The 20,190-nt window shown below is 36.5% G+C and overlaps 1 protein-coding gene across 5 annotated transcripts in view; it reads left to right on the top strand.

The window, feature by feature from the left end:
- LOC106878233 (ras and EF-hand domain-containing protein) overlaps nucleotides 1-20,190 on the top strand; it is a 104,089-nt gene that overhangs the window by 46,405 nt on the left and 37,494 nt on the right. For all 5 annotated transcript variants that reach the window (XM_089347973.1, XM_089347975.1, XM_089347977.1 and 2 more), the window contains exons 3-5: nucleotides 14,486-14,635; nucleotides 15,556-15,646; nucleotides 19,591-19,686. In XM_089347973.1, coding sequence (XP_089204099.1) covers nucleotides 14,486-14,635; nucleotides 15,556-15,646; nucleotides 19,591-19,686 — 337 coding nt within the window. The remainder of the gene's footprint in view (nucleotides 1-14,485; nucleotides 14,636-15,555; nucleotides 15,647-19,590; nucleotides 19,687-20,190) is intronic.

Raw genomic sequence — 20,190 nt, 5'->3', positions numbered from 1 at the left:
CCCACTCAAAAGGAGGTCGAGGCTTGACAGATAGAGAACTACTATAAAGTAACGAGTGAACTAGAAAAATACTAAGAAACAAAAAGTGAACGGTTGTTACATGAAATAAAGCAAAACGAAAAAAAAAAAAAAAAAAAAAATTCAAAACGCTTTTCTCTATACACCAGGAAGCGAAAAATTACAAAATAAAAGCAGGCTACACGGAAACACTGATCTCATTAATGATGATGATAATGATATTAAAGTTATTCAGGCTTTGATGTTTTCATCCAGCCAGAGCGGAGCAGTAAAAGCAAGCAACATGTACTTTACAGCGAAATACTTTGAAAGGTATATCTACAATTGTTATATTATAGACAACAAATGACGTCATTGTGATGAATTTTCTGGAACACATTCCGAAATTGTATCCGGCTGTCCTACACAAACTCCAACTAAATACACATAGAGTTTCAGTAATGCTACAAAGCTGATCTACGCACTTTCAAATTCCCATACAAACAGATTTAGTCCCGTAAGCATACACTTGTCTTAGAAAATAACAATGAGACTTTATGGTAGATACAAGGCGATCAGCATTATCTTGTCTTTAGAAATAACAATGGAACTTATCATACAATTCACCACATAAAATAATACGCACAATCAATTTCAATGACAAAAATGACCATTGTGTATTAATCATTGAGTTAGCAATACCAAATGATTAAATTAATGCAGAGGTGAGCTGAAAGACTAAGGATTTATATCAACATAGTTGTTGAATGAAAAACTGGTAGTTAAGGTGCGTGCGTGTTCAAAGTACAATTTGCTGGAATGATTCACTAACACTGCTGTCAGTTCATCGGCAGATTATCTTAAGAACAGATTTAAGTATGTTCCAAAGCATAGCAATATTAAGATCTGTAAAGTTTCGGCATTCTCGCGTTGTATTTAATGCACTTGGATATTTGTATATATATTTTCGAAAGTTGTACCTGTTTCTATCAGTGTACGAAAGAAAACTCTTGAGGCACTTTGAAAACCAGGAGCTCTTGATCTTGAGGCATCTTGCAAACCATAAATAATCTTTTCAAATTCTGGCCCCAGGATAGCAATTTTCAGAATAGGAGTAAGTCGATTACGCTGACCCCCTGTAATTATTCTTTCCTACTCTAGGTACAAGACCCGAAATTTTGTGGGAAAGGGTCAGTCAATTAGATCCACCCCAGTACGCAACTGGTACTGATGTATTGACCCCGAAAGGATGAAAGGCAAAGTCGATCTCGGTGGAATTTGAACTCAGAACGTAAAGACAGACGAAATACTGCTAAGCATTTCGCCCGGCGTGCTAACGCTTCTGCCAGCTCGCCACCTATATTTTATTGCCCCCCCCCCCCCACCCGAAAGGATGAAAAGCAAAGCTGACCCAGACGGGATTCGAATTCAAAGCGTAACGCTAATGGTTCTGCCGGCTCACCACCTTAAATATTTATTTTAATATTGATATTCGTGTTAAGGCGGTGAACTGGCAAAATCGTTAGTACATCGGGCAAAATGGTGGTGTTTCGTCCGTCTTTACGTTCTGAGTTCAAATGCTGTCAAGGTCGACGTTGCCTTTCATCCTGTCGGTGTCGATAAAATAAGTACCAGTTGAACACTGGGGTTGATGTAATCAACTTAACTTCCCATCTTACCCCCAAAATTGCTGGTCTTGTACCGAAATTTGAAACCAAAATTAATATTCCTGCTTCCTAGTATATTGTGCATATATATTCTCCATGTGTAATAGATTACATTAATTTTTAAACTCTAATTTAGAGCTTTGAGCACCCTGTATACATTGTACACAGATATATCGAAATATATACTCGGATCACACACACACTCAAACACACATACACACAGACATATATACACACATACATATACACATACAAGGAAAATGGTGAAATTAAGAAATTTCGGTTATGTGTTCATCATGGGACAGCATGCCATGTTATATAGCAGAAATTTCAAATTAACTGTCAACTGTTTTCTTGAAAAAAATAATGTCATTCTTCTAAAAGGTATGATGAGCTTCTTTCATTTACAAAAGGGGATGTTTACTACATGGACATTTTTAATCATCGATCTGTTTGTTCAGGTCTGATCTGAAGCTAAATAACGATACGAGTAGCATCATCGATGTGGACCTTCTATTTCACTGCATTAAGTAACAAGTAATTTCTGCATAGAGTTCGAAGTTGGCATAGAAATAAGAAATCCGCAATAAGCAGTTTCGGTGGTATGAACAAATTTTCTGCATGAACCATACAAAAGTTCTATAGCTTTAGAGAAAAGCAGTCGCAAAAGTAATCGCAATAAGACTAACATAAGTTGAAAGAACATTCAGTTTTTTAGAAACTGAATCTCACAGCGAGAATTTACCGCTCTATGATCAGAAAATATTGGAGACAAATGCTTTCTGGCCATTCAGAAATTACCACAGATCCGCTTGTAATCGGCTTTCTGAGACTTTCACTCGTAACCAACTATGTCACTGATTTTACATACATGCACACGTGTATGGGTATACACCACAGACAAATACACACACATGTAGCATATTTATAGTTTCAAGTAGGAGTAGGGCGATTAATCGATAGAATCGATTGAGTTAGATAAAATACCTTGAGATATTTAGTTCGGCGCGCCTCGTTTAGAATTCAAATTTCGTCAAAGTCGACTTCGCCTTTCATCCTTTCGTGCTAACAAAAAATAAATGAGTGGCAGATACTAAGGGGGGAGGATATAATCAATTTATATACCACCTATCACAAAATATATTGTCGGTCTCGCTTCTCATTTAGAACTCAATATTTGAACCTCATTCTCCAGTTTCTGTGAAGGGTTTTTGTATCATGGCCAATCATTACTTAAAGCGAGCGTTAACAGAATGTGAGTCAACGATAATGTAAATACGTGTTCATCTAACTTGTTAAAACTTCATGCTACAATCATTTTCATCATCTGCCTGGCGGGTGCACTTGCGAGCTGCGAGTTTCGATAATACTCAGTATCTATCTATCTATCTATCTATCTATCTATCTATCTATCTATCTATCTATCTATCTATCTATCTGTCTATCTGTCTGTCTGTCTGTCTATCTAAATATATCGTGTATGGATTTCTGTGCCTGTATTTGAGTGTGGATGCTTGTGCTTGTGTGTGTGTGTGTGTGAGTGTGTGTATGGGTGCGCGCGAGTGTGTGTGCATGTGTGTATGTATGTGTGTGTCCACAGGAACAAATATACACACAGATATTCTATGTAGCCAATACTGTAGCGCTCAATATAAATCTTTAAACACTCAAAATATCACGAACAGTTAAGGCTTGACCTCAACATAAGTTTAAACAAAGACTTAATACCTATCAGCTTTCACATAACTGACGTCATTAAAAACTATTTTTTATTGGTTCTTATTGATTTCTATGACTGGAACACAAAATCTCTTATGAAAATAAAATTGTTGAGGAACCATATGGGGTTCAGAAGACCAACTAAAATAACAGCCAAATCTCCTTGAAATCACATTTTACCATCTTAAAAGAAGATAGATAGATAGATAGATACTCTTTTGCTCTTTTATTTGTTTCAGTCATTTGACTGCGGCCATGCTGGAGCACCGCCTTTAGTCGAGCAAATCGACCCCAGGACTTATTCTTTGGATGCCTAGTACTTATTCTATCGGTCTCTTTTGCCGAACCGCTAAGTTACGGGGACATAAACACACCAGCATCGGTTGTCAAGCGATGTTGGGAGGACAAACACATACACACACACATATATATGTATATATATATATATATATATATATATATATATATATATATATATATACATATATACGACAGGCTTCTTTCAGTTTCCGTCTACCAAATCCACTCACAAGGCTTTGGTCGGCCCGAGGCGTCGTGTTCGCCAAGTCTCTTAACGCAAGCATGGCTGTGTATGTATACAAGTAGTTCGCTTCACAATCACGTAGTTCCTGGTTCAATCCCCTCGAGGTGTTCCAATCCTTGTGAAAATAGGTAAGCACTGTGCAAAAGCCCGTTAAATAAATTGTATCTGTTCAGTGGTGATAGGTTTAATCCATCACTCTGTTGCTACCAAACTTTATCCTTGAGGAATATTTGTTCGCTGAACTCATTCTGTTGCAAGTATTCAGATTAGGTCATCACTGTGAGAACAAATGTACTTGCTTTTTAGAATATACGTATTGCATATTCTCTCCCACTACCTCCTATTACACCACCACCACCATTAAAGTCATGCGAGTTTCATATATAGAGGTTATTGATATTTTTTCATATATAGAGGTTATTGATATATAGAGGTTATTGATATTTTTTCTTTTTTCTTTTTGTATTTTAGATAAAAATTTTAGATAACTGGATAGTTGAAAGATGTGACATTGACACTAATATATTTTTTCACCAGAGATATTAACCTTAGTATTTCAATAGAATTTCCCACGAAAACAAAACCTAATCGAAATTATTTTAGAAATTTGTAAAATGTTGTTGCTGCTGTGTTGTTAAACTCTGGATTAGACTTGATCAAGCAGACATGATCAAAAATGTCCTAGCCTTGGCAATCCACGTTTTAAATATTTAATATATAACTACTAATTGATGTGATGCTTCTTTTCTTAAGGCAGCATGAAGTGTTTTGAAGTAGATTTAATTGCTACATCTGGCAGGTCTAGCGACTATGTAGACGCTGTCTTGTTGACAGTTACTAAATAATATACTCGCTGACAAGTTACTAATAATATACTCGTTGACAAGTAATAATATAGAGCCAGTTATCGAGCTGTTTTATTTTTATTTCGCCAAATTTTTGAAGTATGAAATGTCTGGACAATAATGAAAAATAATTTTGGTGCAAGGCCTGTAATTTTAAGGGAGTATGTGACTCGATTACATCGACCCCAGTACTTAAGTGGGAATGTGTTATCGACTCCAAAAAGATTAAAAGCAAAGTCGACCTCAGCGGTATTTGAACGTAGAACGTAAAACCGGAAGATATAACCCCCCCCCCCCCCCACATATTTGTTGTTATGACTTACAGTGAATATTTGTTGCAGCTGCGATTGTTGATGTTTGACTCAGGTCAGTTCTGATTGAGTAGATCTATCATAGAAATACTAGCGTAGCTAGAGTGTGTGCCGCTCGGCGCAGCCCTTCCGTTTGCCGCCCCCGGACCTCACAAAAAACACATATTGCTTACAGCAGACTCCAAAAGTGGTGTCCTTTTAAAAGTATCGCCCAGGGCGGACTGATACTATCGCCCCACCCCTAGGTATGTTAGTGCATAGAACAAAATTGGTCATAGCATTCGGGTCATGACCATTTACGTCTCTAAGTCATTGCGTATCTAAGACTATATTATTCAATGTCTTCCTCCCTTTTATAATAGACTGTTAAAGAGGATGATATAAAATAAAGTGATGGTAGATATAGTATATTAGGCTGTGAGAGAGAGGATATTATGTATCCTCTCTCACATATATCAGGTAATGAAAGGGGATATAACATACGTCACAGTGACAGATGCTGTTATATAATATACAGTTATACAGTGGTGGAGAATCTATATGTTAATACGCTTGTACTGTCGGTTTTTGTTACGCTAAGGGAGATATGTCAGGATTAAATTTGAGTTATTTCCCTTGGCTTCTGGACTGGCATTGCTGCAACGCTCTTCAAAGGTGGTAAAACTCTGGATCTTTTTTAAAACGGGGGCCACATTTTTCATTAACGAAACACTTTGAAACTTGGATCACTGGTAGAATGTGTCATATAAAACATCTTTTTCTCTTAGTCTTCTTAAAAAAAAAAGAAATCCATAAATTATTCCATGTTAAAGTTGTCGTATTTCTGTAATTTCAACCAATCACTGACGTCCATTCAGCCGATATACATTAAGTGCCGACTACATAAACAAACGATTCTGAAACAATTAACCCTAACCCTAACCCTAACTCTAACCCTAACCCTAACCCTAGGGTTAGAGTTAGGGTTAGGGTTAGGGTTAGGGTTAGGGTTAAAGCAAATTTAAAATGAAAAAAGCAAATAAAACGAAGAATCGTTTGTTTATGTAGTCGGCACTTAATGTATATCGGCTGAATGGACGTCAGTGATTGGTTGAAATTATCGAAATAAGACAATTTTTTACATGAAATAAATTCGAATACAAAAATATTTTTCTGTTCTATAACACAAAATAGATAAGTATACGAAGTTTGAAAGTCTTTCGGTACCAAAAGCACTACGTAAAACATTAATGAAAAATGTGGCCCCCGTTTTAAAAAAGATCCAAAACTCTTAACAGTATATTCAAGCTTCCAGTTCCTTTGAGTGAAACAAGTGTGTGCAATGTTCCACCAAATTGTGATCAAGAAATCATTCTTACGTGAGTAAAAGGCTTCATTATTGACGAAGCTTCAATGATACCAGTTTATGCTTTGAAAGCTATAGATAATTATTTAAGAGATATTATGAATAGTAATAGTATACTTGGTGGGAAAATTATCGTACTAGGAGGAGATTTTAGACAAGTTATTCCAGTTGTTACCAGAGCTCCTCCTGCAGCTGCACTTGGTGCCTGCCTCAAACGGTCCTCTATGTGGGGGTAATTTTCATCAAATTCTAATAGAGGCAGAGGAATGCTAATAAACATTATTTACATTATTTATATTTGACGAATATTTGTCCTCATCATGTTTGTTCTTAACCCAACGTTTCGGCTGATATACCCTCCAGCCTTTGTCAGGTGTCTTGGGGTAATTTCGAACCAGGGTTCTCATTTCTAAGGTATTTTTCGATGTTATTATTATTATTATTATTATTATTATTATTATTATTATTATTATTATTATTATTATTATTCAGGTCACTGCCTGGAATCGAACTCAAAATCTTGGGGTTAGTAGCCCGCGCTCTTAACCACTACGCTATATGTCCGTGGTTAAGAGCGCGGGCTTCTAACCCCAAGATTCTGAGTTCGATTCCAGGCAGTGACCTGAATAATAATAATAATAATAATAATAATAATAATAATAATAATAAATAATAATAATCCTTTCTACTATAGGCACAAGGCCTAAAATTTTGGGGGAAGGGGACAGTCAATTAGATCGACACTAGTACGCGACTGGTATTTAATTCTTCGACCCCGAAGGATGAAAGGCAAAGTCGACCTCGGTGGAATTTGAACTCAGAACGTAGCGACGATAATAATAATAACATCGAGAAATACCTTCGGAATGAGAACCCAGGTTCGAAATTTCCCCAAGTCACTTGATGAAGGCTGGAAGGTATATCAAACGAAACGTTGTGTTAACAACAAACAAGAGGAGGACAAATATCCGTCAAATGTAAATATAGAATAGAATGCAAATAAAGCCTGATACATATAGGTAGTTTTCGTCGTAGATTTAGGTTTAAGACGTATTTACAGTATTTATCAATTAGGAATCACCAATAGATTTTAATGTGCCGGGACCTGAAACTTGTGTACCTTACATGTATATTTGATGTGATAGCTGGTAACCTATTCTTATAGTGTGAGACTGGTCCTTTATGTCGAGTGATAACAAGGCTTGTATAGATTAAGACTTTCTTAACATTCTGTGTTCAAATGCCGCTAAGGTCGACTTTGTCTTTCGTCTTTCCCGGACAAATATTTAGTTAAAATCTTTTTCATTCTGAGTTTAAACTCACCAAGGTCAGCTTTTCTTTAATCCCTCCTGGGCCGGAAAAGTCAAGTATTGAAATAGATTTAATTGACTATGTCCTCCTCCCTAACTCTGGCATTGCACCAACGTTGCAATTCAGTATTACTTACTATTACTATTATTCAATATTTGTCGAAACAACATTATTCTGTTTCTAAAAACAGTTTGATTTTGACATAAATAGTAATAATTTTTGTAAGGCTACATATAACAGCGTGACACGATGGCTTAGAGATAATGAAGTGTCGGCTTTATTTAGAATTACATACATGAGATCGTGTTACGCTACTGATGTGTGATGAGTGAAAACTGGGAGCTAACTACTGAATTTCGGGATAAGTTTCTGTATAAATCAATAATTTTTTTTGTCGTAGATGATGTTAGTGAGTGAAAAATAACAAGAGGTGATATATTGCTATATGTGGCACTCCGTCGGTTGCGACGACGAGGGTTTCAGTTGACCCGATCAACGGAACAGCCTGCTCGTGAAATTAACGTGCAAGTGGCTGAGCACTCCACAGACTCCGCTGCCCTAACCACTGAGCCATTGCGTCTCCACTATGTTGCTATAGTTTATATCTGGAGTTCAAGCTCATATTCTAAAATTGTTTAAAGAAATGTTGGACCCATTGAGATGACTTGTCCTTGATTCCCTCCGTGGAAGGAGCTCCATCCTACTGTATAGGATTCTCACTTAAAAAATAACTGATGTGATTATTATGATACAGAGACATACGAGCAGCTAAACCAGATGTAAGCTTTGGTAGGGAAATCTAAATTTATGAAAGAAAAAAATCGCGACAAAACAAGTAAAGTGGTAGACCGTACCGTGGGTGTAAATTTGAGTGATAAAATGCTGAGAATAATAAAGTCAATTATTATGATAAAAGGAAATAAGTTCAGTGTTAGTACAAATGTGCATCTGAGCGTTACAATACAATTTGACGGTTGACAACAACGTTCTGAAACTCGCAGGTTGAATAACGACTTAACATTGTGGAATAAAAGAAGGTTGAGGACTGTTTTCTCAACGCATAGTTGAGAAAATTCCATATTGTTAATAGGTATGTTTAACGTGTCATTCAGGCGGTAGTTTATTTATAGATTTTGTAGATGTGCCTATCTTTGTTGTCAGTAGACTTTATTATAACTTATAAATGTTTTGTAACTTACGGAAAGCAATTTAATCTTCATGCTTTCAACAATTTGTATATTAGTTTCTCCAAGCCCTTGTGTAATGCTATGTTGATGAGGTGTGGGCATCATTTTCTTAGAGAAATATTGAGCTATGTGTAGATGCTACATCAGCTTTATTCTGTGTATGATTGGTTTTTGCCGATTCTGGTGTCATTTTACTGTTCAGTTTATTTGTTGTGTATAATCTGCAGTGAAAGCGCGTTGCTCAGTGGTCAGGGTATTCGGCTTACGATCGTAAGGTCGTGAGTTCAATTCCCGGCGACACGTTGTGTCCTTATTTCATGTTGCTCCAGGCCAGTCAGCTGGCAAAAATGAGTAGTACCTGTATTTTAAAGTGTCAGCCTTGTCACACTCTGTGTTACGCTGAATCTCCCTGTGAACTAACATAAGAGTATGCATGTCTGTGGAGTGCTCAGCCACTTGCACATTAATTTCACGAGCAGATTGTTCCGTTGATCGAATCAGCTGGAACCCTCGTCGTCGTAACCAACGGAGTGCCAGTAACATAGTATAATCTATGCATTGTGAGTTATGTTATTCTGTTGGGTGGTAAGGCGGCGAGCTGGTAGAATCGTTAGCACGCCAGGCGAAATGCTTAGCGCTATTTCGTCTACTCCTACGTTCTGAGTTCAAATTCTGCCGAGGTCGACACCCTCTCACAGCTTTCTTCACTGCTGTTCCGATCGTCCATGTCATACGATAAAGTCAAATCCAAAGTCTCAATGTTTGAGAGTAAAACGGATTTGTACTGACAGAAAAGATTATTGGAAGTATGCAAGTGATTTTGTGCGTCAATACGACAAATGCTGTTATAGTGAATTAAAAGTAAAAGAACTCACAAATGACACTGCTAAAATTAACGAATGCCAAATTTTTACGCCTAATTATAGCAGCAAAAGTCAAAATTCTGACCGAATTCCTTTAGTCACAAACTGGTACTGAAATTTCGCTGCAACTTTGACGAACACCTTAAAGTGCACATTTTCAGATTCCTCAAATACACGAAGATAAATGTATTTGTAAGCCACTAGCGTCTCGCCCGGTGGGCCGGGGGCGGGACGAAAATTTCGATTAGGAGACATTGCCTTTCCGAGTGTTCTTGATTGCAATTATCTGATGCATTCTCCTAGACCTTTCCTGGACTGGGCTATAATAGAAAAGATTATTATTATTGTTGTTGTTGCAGAAGTAGTAGTAGTTATTGTTGTTGTTGTTGTAGTAGAAGTGGTAGTTGTTGTAATAGAAGTAGGAGTAGTCGCAGTTGTTCTTGTCTTTTTTAATTGCCTAAGTCCCTAATGTTCATGTATTTGTACTGAATACAATCACTGTCAGATTTTTTAGTTTATTCTAAATGCAGTTAATATTACCCTTACATTTCTGTATAGTGCTACTAAATCATTTATATCCAGTTGGTATCATTACAACTGTAATTATTACAAGGAAAGCTAGGATATTGAATCTATTGCCAAACTTAGTTCTGCTTTAAGCATTAATTTAATGCATCTATCATATTTATTCGTAAACTTTTTTTTTATTTGTGTGTGTTCTAATCTGTTTAACTAAATTTCAAGTATTTGTATTTCTTTATTTCGTCTAATTCTCTTATCTTTGCTCAGGTAATTTAACATGATATCAATGTTCATTCTCTCTTTTCAAGGTTGCCTTGGCGCATTTTTCTTATCCAAATCTATCTCATATCAGTTTCGTTAGAGAATCGGTGTACTGTCTGTAGCAGTCATCATCATCATCATCATCATCATCATCATCATCATCATCATCATCATCATCATCATCATCATCATTTTTCTTTCAATTTTGTTTCCATTTCTTGCTGAGTGTCTTCCCGACACCTAGGGCAAAGAAATTCACTTTATACATTAGTGGGCCATTAAAATAAACACACCAGATTGTTTACCTACAACGTCAAGTTATGTGATAGAGAAAAATAGAACAAAAATTATTATTATTAATATAGGCAGCGAGCTGGCAGAAACGTTAGCATGCCGGGCGAAATGCTTAGCGGTATTTCGTATGACTTCACGTTCTGAGTTCAAATTCCGCCTAGGTCGACTAGGCCTTTCATCCTTTCGGGGTCGATAAATTAAGTATCAGTTGCGTACTGGGGTCGATTTAATCGACAGGCACCCCCACCCAAATTTCGGGCCTTGTACCTGGAGTAGAAAAGATTATTATTATTATTATTATTATTATTATTATTATTATTATTATTATTATTATTATTATGTGATGAAAACTCACAGTTTATTTTGCTGGGTATGATCGGAAATGTCCGCTGTCCACAGCCAGCTGACTAAAGTGACACTTGTTTACTGGTCATGCTTCAAGAACCCTGCGGAGAATGCTTGCTGATTTTTGTAGGTGTTCTAACTTTATACACGCACCAGTCTTTTCCAGCCAAGTTGGTAGTTGACTGCTGGTACTTCCAAGTGCGCCAGTTACTATTGGTATCACGTCTACTCTCCTCATTGACCACAAACTTCACATTTCCCACTTAATTTCGTCATAGTTGTTCAGTTATTCTTCTTCCTCTTTGATCCTGTTGTCATCGGGACATGCTATGCCGAATATCATGCATATGTTCTTTCTTTTTTATTCACCACAACAATGTTCGGTTTCTGATGTCTGGACAGGTTATCGCACTGAATCATTGCATCCCACAGGATTTTGCAGTTCTCATTCTCGGTGACTCGGTGACTCCTTCTGGGGTTTGCTCATACCATAATAACAACAACAACAACAACAACAACAACAACAATAATAATAATAATAATAATAATCATAATCATAATCATAATAATAATAATAATATTGATAATAATAATAATATTACTATTATTATTCAAGGCAGCGAGCTGTCAGAATCGTTAGTGTGCCGGGAAAAGTGCTTAGCAGCATTTCGTCCGATTTACGTTCTGAGTTCAAATTCTGCCGAGGTCGACTTTGCTTTTCATCCTTTCGGGGGTCGATAAAATGAGTACCAGTTGAGTATTGGTGTCGATGTAATCGACTAGTCCCCTCCCGCCAAATTTCAGTCCTTGTGCCTAAAGTAGAGAAGATTCTTCTTCTTCTTCTTCTTCTTCTTCTTCTTCTTCTTCTTCTTCTTCTTCTTCTTCTTCTTCTTCTTCTTCTTCTTCTTACCATCATCAAAACGGGGCTGGCAAAATCATTAGAACGCCGGGCAAAATGCTTAGCGGCATTTCGTCCTTCTTTACGTTCTGAGTTCAAATTCCGCCCGATGTCGACTTTACCTTTCATCTTTTCGAAGTCGATAGAATAGGTACCAGCTAAACACTGGTGTTGATGTAATCGATTTGCCCCTCCCCCAAATTTCAGGCCTTGTATCTATAGTAGAAAGGATAATTATTATTTTTTTTATCACATGTTTTGTTGGAATTCCTGGAGTCTTGCATGCGTAGCGGGCTTGCTGACTGCTGCTTACGGTACCATACTGTCTGTTTTTTTCAATTATCTAATACATTGCAGATTATTCTGGTTATTCCCAGGAGGCAAACCTTTTGTAACAGTTCTACTGGGTACTCTATTCCCATTTCGTTTAAATTCTTCTTCATGCTTTCTGATACTGTTCCCAAGGACCCAACAATAATTGGCACTATCTTCACCTTCTTCATTTTCAATAGCCGGGCTATTTCATACTTAAGAGGGTTGTGTTTATCTATTTAAAAAAATGTATTATTATTATTTTAAAAACACTCAACAGATTAGACTGTTGAAAAAGAAAAAATCCTAACATAGGGCTACAACAATTAACCTTAGATGCCAAGAACCATACTAAGTATCCTAGCTGTCCCTAATAACACTGTTTTATTGTTATTGAGTGAGAGAGCAATGCATGCCATCAAATTAACACTGGGGTAAAATATACGAAGCCCAGTATACCCACCATGACTACCCGTCTGATAAGAGTAAACTAGGCACATGCATCACAACCATATGTGCGCGACATGGTGATCTAATATCAAGATAAACAGCGTATGACCTTGCAGGTGTGGCCCAATTAGAATTTTCTTCAGGTCGAGTAGCCCATCCCGCTCAAAAGGTCCCCGAATAAGGGTTGTTTAAGGATGTTGAACGAAACATCTATGTTTCCAAGGGTGAATTATCCAAACCCCAAAGAATCCCTCTTAACACATGGCTATGATGCTCCCCCACTACTTCTGCTCGTGATCAGAGATGTACATATCGTCAGCCACCAAGGGACATGCTCAACTGACAAGCAAAGTATTGAGCTGAATATTTGCTGTGACCCATCTTTTATACCAAGACAAAACAATGTACATGATAACAGACAAAACAATTATTATTATTATTATTATTATTATTATTATTATTATTATTATTATTATTATTATTATTATTATCTGGTTGGTGGAAAGGCATACTGGCATTCTTTAGGGAGTTAGTAGGTGATATGATTGACAATTGCCTGGGCATGAACGAGCTCTCTCTGAGTAGTCTCTTGAGGACTTTGAGGTTAGTAATTTCGAGATATTGCCAAAAGTCCTTAGCAAGGCATAAGGATTTGCCTGTCCAAGATAAATTCTACAGTCCTTTACTGTGTTGCAGCCGCAGTAAATTGGCCGAAATGCTCACAGAGAATCGAAACTGTTTGGAATATATTTATTTAATATTCCTGGATTTCCGACTTGAAAGCTTGTCTCACAAGGCTTTTAGAACAGCGGGGATTGATCTATCACCAAGTTTAACGTTAAAATCGCCCTGCTGCATTCCTTTGGCAAGGAGGGTAGATAGTCAGTGTTTGACTTGTGATTATTTCGAAGGAAGTCGTGTAGTGGTCAAAGCTTTTCTCTCAGGCAAATTCCTAATTAATTTCTGCAAGTACCACATGAAAAAGAAAGGTGAGGGCAGAGAGAGAGAGAGAGAGAGAGAGAGAGAGAGAGAGAGAGAGAGAAAAGAGAGAGAGAGAGAGAGAGAAAGGTGCTGTGGTGAAATTGAGCTAGCTAAATTGACCTACTCTAACTATGAGGACCAAGAACTCAGAGAAGGTACTTCTCTTCGAGGTTGTATGAAAGGTACTTCGAATCATACCATATGTTTATCCCACAAAATATGTGATCCCTTTTCGTTCTTTTTTTTATTCTTTTCTACTCTAGACACAAGACCCGAAATTTTGCGGGAAGGGGGATAGTCGATTAGATCGACCCCAGTACGCAACTGGCACTTAATTTATTGACCCCGAAAGGATAAAAGGCAAAGTCGATTTCGGCGGAATTTGAACTCAGAACGTAAAGACAGACGAAATATTGCTAAGCATTTCGCCCGACGTTTTTGACAGCTCGCCGCCTTCTTTTCCTTATTCTATTGTGCAATATTGTTATTGCTGCTCATTGTTATACATTTGTTAATGTGTTTAACTTGTCTTCTTGATCTCACACACTTTTTACATTCGTAAAATCTCTTCGTATAATTCATATGTCTTCGCCATTATAATTATTCATAAACTGAGTTGTTTTTCGCTTTCAGCCAAGACAAAGTGTGTGACCTATACGAGATATTACACAGAACTGGAAACACAGACGCTGTTGGAAAACTAGAAGCTGTTATTATTAACGTTATCAACGACATTAGAACTTACAAAAGAGATGCAGAAAGACTTGAAAAATTATTCCAGAAGTTAGTAAAGTTTCTCATTATCCTATTCTCCATTAAATATATTTGAATCCTGCACTAAACTGCATTTACTAAATCATCTTTTCATGCGGTACGATTCATTTTTTTTTCACTTTTCACGTGCCATCCAGTATGTCTGTCTTCACCTAATTGGCTGAGATTGAAGAGTAGCAGAACATGCTATACTTTTTAACACCAGTACTGCCTCAGAGTTAGTCTCCTTGCAAGTATTTTGATCAGATCTTTGTATCCCACTTACCCATATTTTCTTGTAGACATTGACCGAGAGATGTTCGGAATAGGCACTGCCTGCATCAGTTTCAGTATGGCGAGGCATGTCTTGAGCACTACTCGTATTCCAAATGATTAACTTCGAATAACTAACTCATTAAAACAAAATCCGAGAGCACTACAGCTCTTACCAGGTGACCAGTACTGCTTCATGCCTATTGCCAGACCACTTAACTCTCATACAGTCCAGTTCATTAGAAATGGAACAATATAATGTTATGAAGGTTATCTGGTTGTATGGAGTCCAACTATTCTTTTGAGTTCGGTATTTGTCGATGAGGGTTTCTTCTTCTTCTTCTTCTTCTTCTTCTTCTTCTTCTTCTTCTTCTTCTTCTTCTTCTTCTCTTCTTCTTCTTCTTCTTTTCTTCTTCTTCTTCTTCTTCTTCTTCTTCTTCTTCTTCTTCTTCTTCTTCTTCTTCTTCTTCTTCTTCCTCATCTTCTTCTTCTCCTCCTCCTCTTCTTCTTCTTCTTCTTCTTCTTCTTCTTCTTCTTCTTCTTCTTCTTCTTCTTCTTCTTCTTCTTCTTCTCTCCCTTTGTCATCCTCATTGTCTCTCCCCTCCCCCCCTTTACTACCTTCACTTCCTTCTCCTCCTCACTCATTTTCTTATTTTTTTCTGCGTTCTTTGTTTTAGAGAGAAAGACAGTTTTGCTGGACTCACAGATCAGTTGGAGGAGGAATTGGAAATTCAGATGCAAAAAGTGGAAGAACGTGTACGCTATGATGTAAGTATTACGGATAACAAGCGCACGCACGCACGCACACACACAAGTATAAAAGTATCCATAAACCTAGGCATGGCTGTGTGGCTAGGAAGCTCGCTTTGCAACCACGAAGTTTCGTGTTCAGTCTCAAGTGCTTCTACTATAGCCTGGACCGAGTAATGCCCCAGGAGTGAATTTAGTAGACGGAAACTGCGAAGCTCGTCGCTTATACGAAGGGTGTATGAAAAGTCCTGAGCCTCAAAAAAAAACAAAAAAAAAACATGGTACAAGACTTCTGATGAAGCTATAAGATATCAAGGCTCAAAACTTTTCATACACGCCTCGTGTGTATATATATATATATATATATATATATATATATATATATATATATATATATATATATATATATATATATGTGTGTGTGTGTGTGTGTGTGTGTGTGTGTGTGTGTGTGTGTGTGTGTGTGTGTGTGTATGAGCGCATGTGTGTGTGTGTATGCGCGCGTGTAGTCCAGCAAGGAGACCAGTGGAATAAAGTTCAGACTTAAATAAGTACTGGGATCGATTTGTTCGACTAAAACACTTGAAGGCGGTATCCCAGTATGGCCGCAGTCAAATGACTGAAACAACTAAAAAAGATGTATATATGCACACACAATAATACATATGGACACACACACACACACAGATAGACACACACACACACACGAATATAAAATATAATTCTCTCTTAGAAAAGAAGGATATCAGAAGGCTTTATAACACTAAAGATCCACTTCTCATTGCTATTTATTTATACTGTGAAACTTAATTTAATTTTAATTTTTAATAAATTGAATTTCATTGAGTTTTTACCTGTAAATTTGGATTTGTATCCCTAATAATAATATTATTATTATTATTATTATTATTATTATTATTATCATTATTATTATTATATATATATATATATATATATATATATATATATATATATATATATATAACAATTGCAGCGTGGAAGGTGTTTATAAGCCATTTAAAATAACACACAAAATCCGTTAGATTCACTTCAACATTTAAATTTAATTTGTCAAAATATTTTCGTCGCTTTGAGACCGCGACCTGTTCACTGACAAAATTCTGTGCTGCATCTGAGAAAGTAATAGTTAGTTCATGATATATATGTACATATGTATGTATGTATGTATGTATGTATGTATGTATGTATGTATGTATGTGCGTGTACATGTGTGCGCGTATGCATCTGTGTACATGCGTATGTATGTGTGCATGCCTATACACATGTATGTATATATGTATGTATGTATGTATGTGAGTATGCACGTATGTACTTATGGATGTACGTGAGTAATAGGGTAAGTGTGTAGACGTGTTTGTGTGTGTGTGTGTGCATATGTATGTACATGTGAATGTATGTTTATATATATATATATATATATATATATATATATATTATCGATGTCACATAATGATCTCAATACACCATAATTTAATGCCTTATAAAAATCCCAATTTCTTTTTCCTTATCCCTATTTATTTCTGTCATATCAATAGGAATGTCAAAATCTATGACAAAAGGACATATCGCGAAGTTTGATTTTTATCAGGTTTTGTTCAGACAATCCCACAGAGATTAATAACCATAACAGCTGTTTTTCTTCTAAATAAAAAGTTATTTACAAAGTAATACATTCCTTTTAAGTTCTTCCTTTTGAACTACTTTTATTGATCTTTGAATCTATCTATTGTCTTGTTAAAACAGAGCTCCTGCACATGCTATAGAATAATTTAGATTTGTCTGTTCCTACAGTGCCAATAGAATTAATAAACATAAACACACATACACCGTCGCACGCGCACCCCACGCCCACGCAAACACGCAGTTCACACACATACAAATATGTAGTAATACTTTGTAAATAATTTTGTAAATATTTTACCCATTTTCTTCGCATAACAGAAAACTGACAGACCCATAACTGAATCTGCTATAGAATATAAAACGCTAATACATACATGCAAAGACGCGCGCGCGCGCGAACACACACGCACACACACACACACACACACACACACACATGCATACGCGCAGACACATGCACACATATATACACACATATCTATGTCTATGTGTGTATGTCTGGGGGTTTGTGTTGCGTTGGCTGTGAGTGTTGATCTATAAGCCTAATTGTTTTAATAACAATTGGTTAAAATAATGTATTCCTCATACTATGGGATTACCATATCCTGAAAGACGGTCGTATAATAAAAAAATAGTACTCAATTATTCATTAGTAGTCACCTTCTTTGCTTTCATGTGTTTTACTCATATGATATTGAAGGCAAGAAAATATACGCGCTTTCACTCGTGAATATATGAATATATCACGTGCCTAGCGGAGGGCAGTTGAATAAATACATATGTGAGGTATTTGCTTTTTAGCAACCAATGATTCAAGAGGCATGAAATTCTAGTAAACTACTAAAATATTCAATACAAACACAAACAAATTACACACACACATACACACACGCGCGCACACACACACACACACACATACACACAAACACACACATACACCCCACGCACACATACACTCCCCCCATGCACACACACACATACACCCCCCCATGCACACACACACATACACTCCCCCCATGCACACACACACTGACATACTATGATTACAGTGATCGCCTCGAAACATTCAGACTCAATTCTCCCTAACACCACCATTTGTGGAGACCTACTATGTGTATCTCTTTTTTAACGTCATGGAGTTAGATGATATAGCCAATAAGGCGAGTCCTTCAACGAATTAATATTGTTTAACTCAGGTTCAAAGTTAACCTTTATTGAACCTGTGTTTAAAGGCATTTCAACCGAACCATTCCGTCTTTTTAGAGTTGTTTAAGATTAAATTAACTAATATGTGTGTTCGCTTATAAGACGTTGAAGTGACATTTGAAAGAAGTTTGGTTGTTATTTCTAGATGGCTCTCTCATCAACTTGTGCTTGCGCCAATTTCGAATCTTGGTGTAATATACATCCATTTAATAAATACCGTGTTTCACTATTAGATCGGAAAACAGTTGGAAATCAAGATTTCTCTTGTTTCTCATGCTGTTGTTTGGTCCCAGGTGAGCCCTGGTCGGCTCGACTTATTTTCAGTGAACTCAGACTAACCATATTACCCAACTCATGAGAAGGAGTGGGAGGGAGACAGAGAGAGGGAGAGAAAGAGAGAGGATAAAGAGAGAGAGAGAGAGAGAGAAGAAAGGAAAAAGAATGAGAGAAAGGGTTTCGATACTATGCTGTATCTGCCCATCCCCAGCTCAGTTTCTAAAACATCAATATTCCCAACTTTGCCATCAATTCTACAAAAAACAAACAAACATATAAGTACCACTTTCATATGTGACTAGTGGTGGTGGGGGATGATGGGGATATAATTTTCTTTTAAAAAACTTTATCAGAGGAGAAAGGAGCAACACATAAGGACTCCAAGATTAATAAAGGAATAGAGGAAATTATCCCCAGACAGGGGACCTATTCTGATCATTTATACAGAAAATGAGACAAAGACCCTACACCATGCTTCCAACATAGTTTCTGTTTACCGAGATTCACTCACAATCCTCTGGTTGAAGTAGGGTTATTGCAGAAGACGCATGCTTATGGTGCAACACAGAAGGACAGAAACCCGAATCACAAAGTTTTGAAGAGACCTTACCTGTACTCATAATTAACAACATTTGTCACCCGTATAATATTTATGCTATTAGACAAAAGAAATAGTTCAACAAATTTTCAAATTCTCGCAGCAACGTTTTCTTTTTGTCTAAATGCCTAATAAATTTGCAATTTTACCTTAAGTTAAAAGAAAGAAAGAATTGTTCGGTGTTTATTTGTTGAACTTTCCAATATAAAATTTCAGTAATTTTTTGTGTCAATTTTAGGAACAGCAAAAACATGAATTAGACAAAATTGAGTTGAGGAAAAGTTTGGAAAATGAAATTTACCAGCTGAGAGAAACCATCAGACACCTTGAAATTGTAAGTATACTAACTGTTAAATACATATGCACATACATACATACATACATACATACATGCATGCATGCATGCATGCATACATACATACATACATACATACATACATACATACATACACACACATAAATCTATGAATACATACGCACATACTTAACGCTACTTTTTTATGAAGAAAATAAATAATATAGAACATTTAAGATTCAAGTGTAAAATATTTTAATATGCAATTGTCTTAAAGTTTTTTTGGCTTATTGTTAACAGAATTAACGATTGTATGTCCAAACCTGAAAACTTCATTTTGAATGAAATGTACACACGAATTCTCAGCGTATGTTTTATCATACGCACATATACAAACGTTAATAAATCGAAACTTTATTTACGTAGATAATTAAGATCTGTTTGGTTTGCAAAAGTAATGTATACTTAAATATTACAAAACATTTAAAGCATACAAATGAAAAACTTATCACCAGTAGGACTTGTTTTTCACTTCAAAATTTG

Source organism: Octopus bimaculoides, chromosome 2 (genome assembly GCF_046866305.1).
Source record: "Octopus bimaculoides isolate indiv1 chromosome 2, ASM4686630v1, whole genome shotgun sequence".
NCBI classification, from domain to species: Eukaryota; Metazoa; Mollusca; class Cephalopoda; order Octopoda; family Octopodidae; genus Octopus; species Octopus bimaculoides.
The sequence above is the reverse complement of the archived record's forward strand: the minus strand, read 5'-3'. Positions and strand labels throughout refer to the sequence as shown.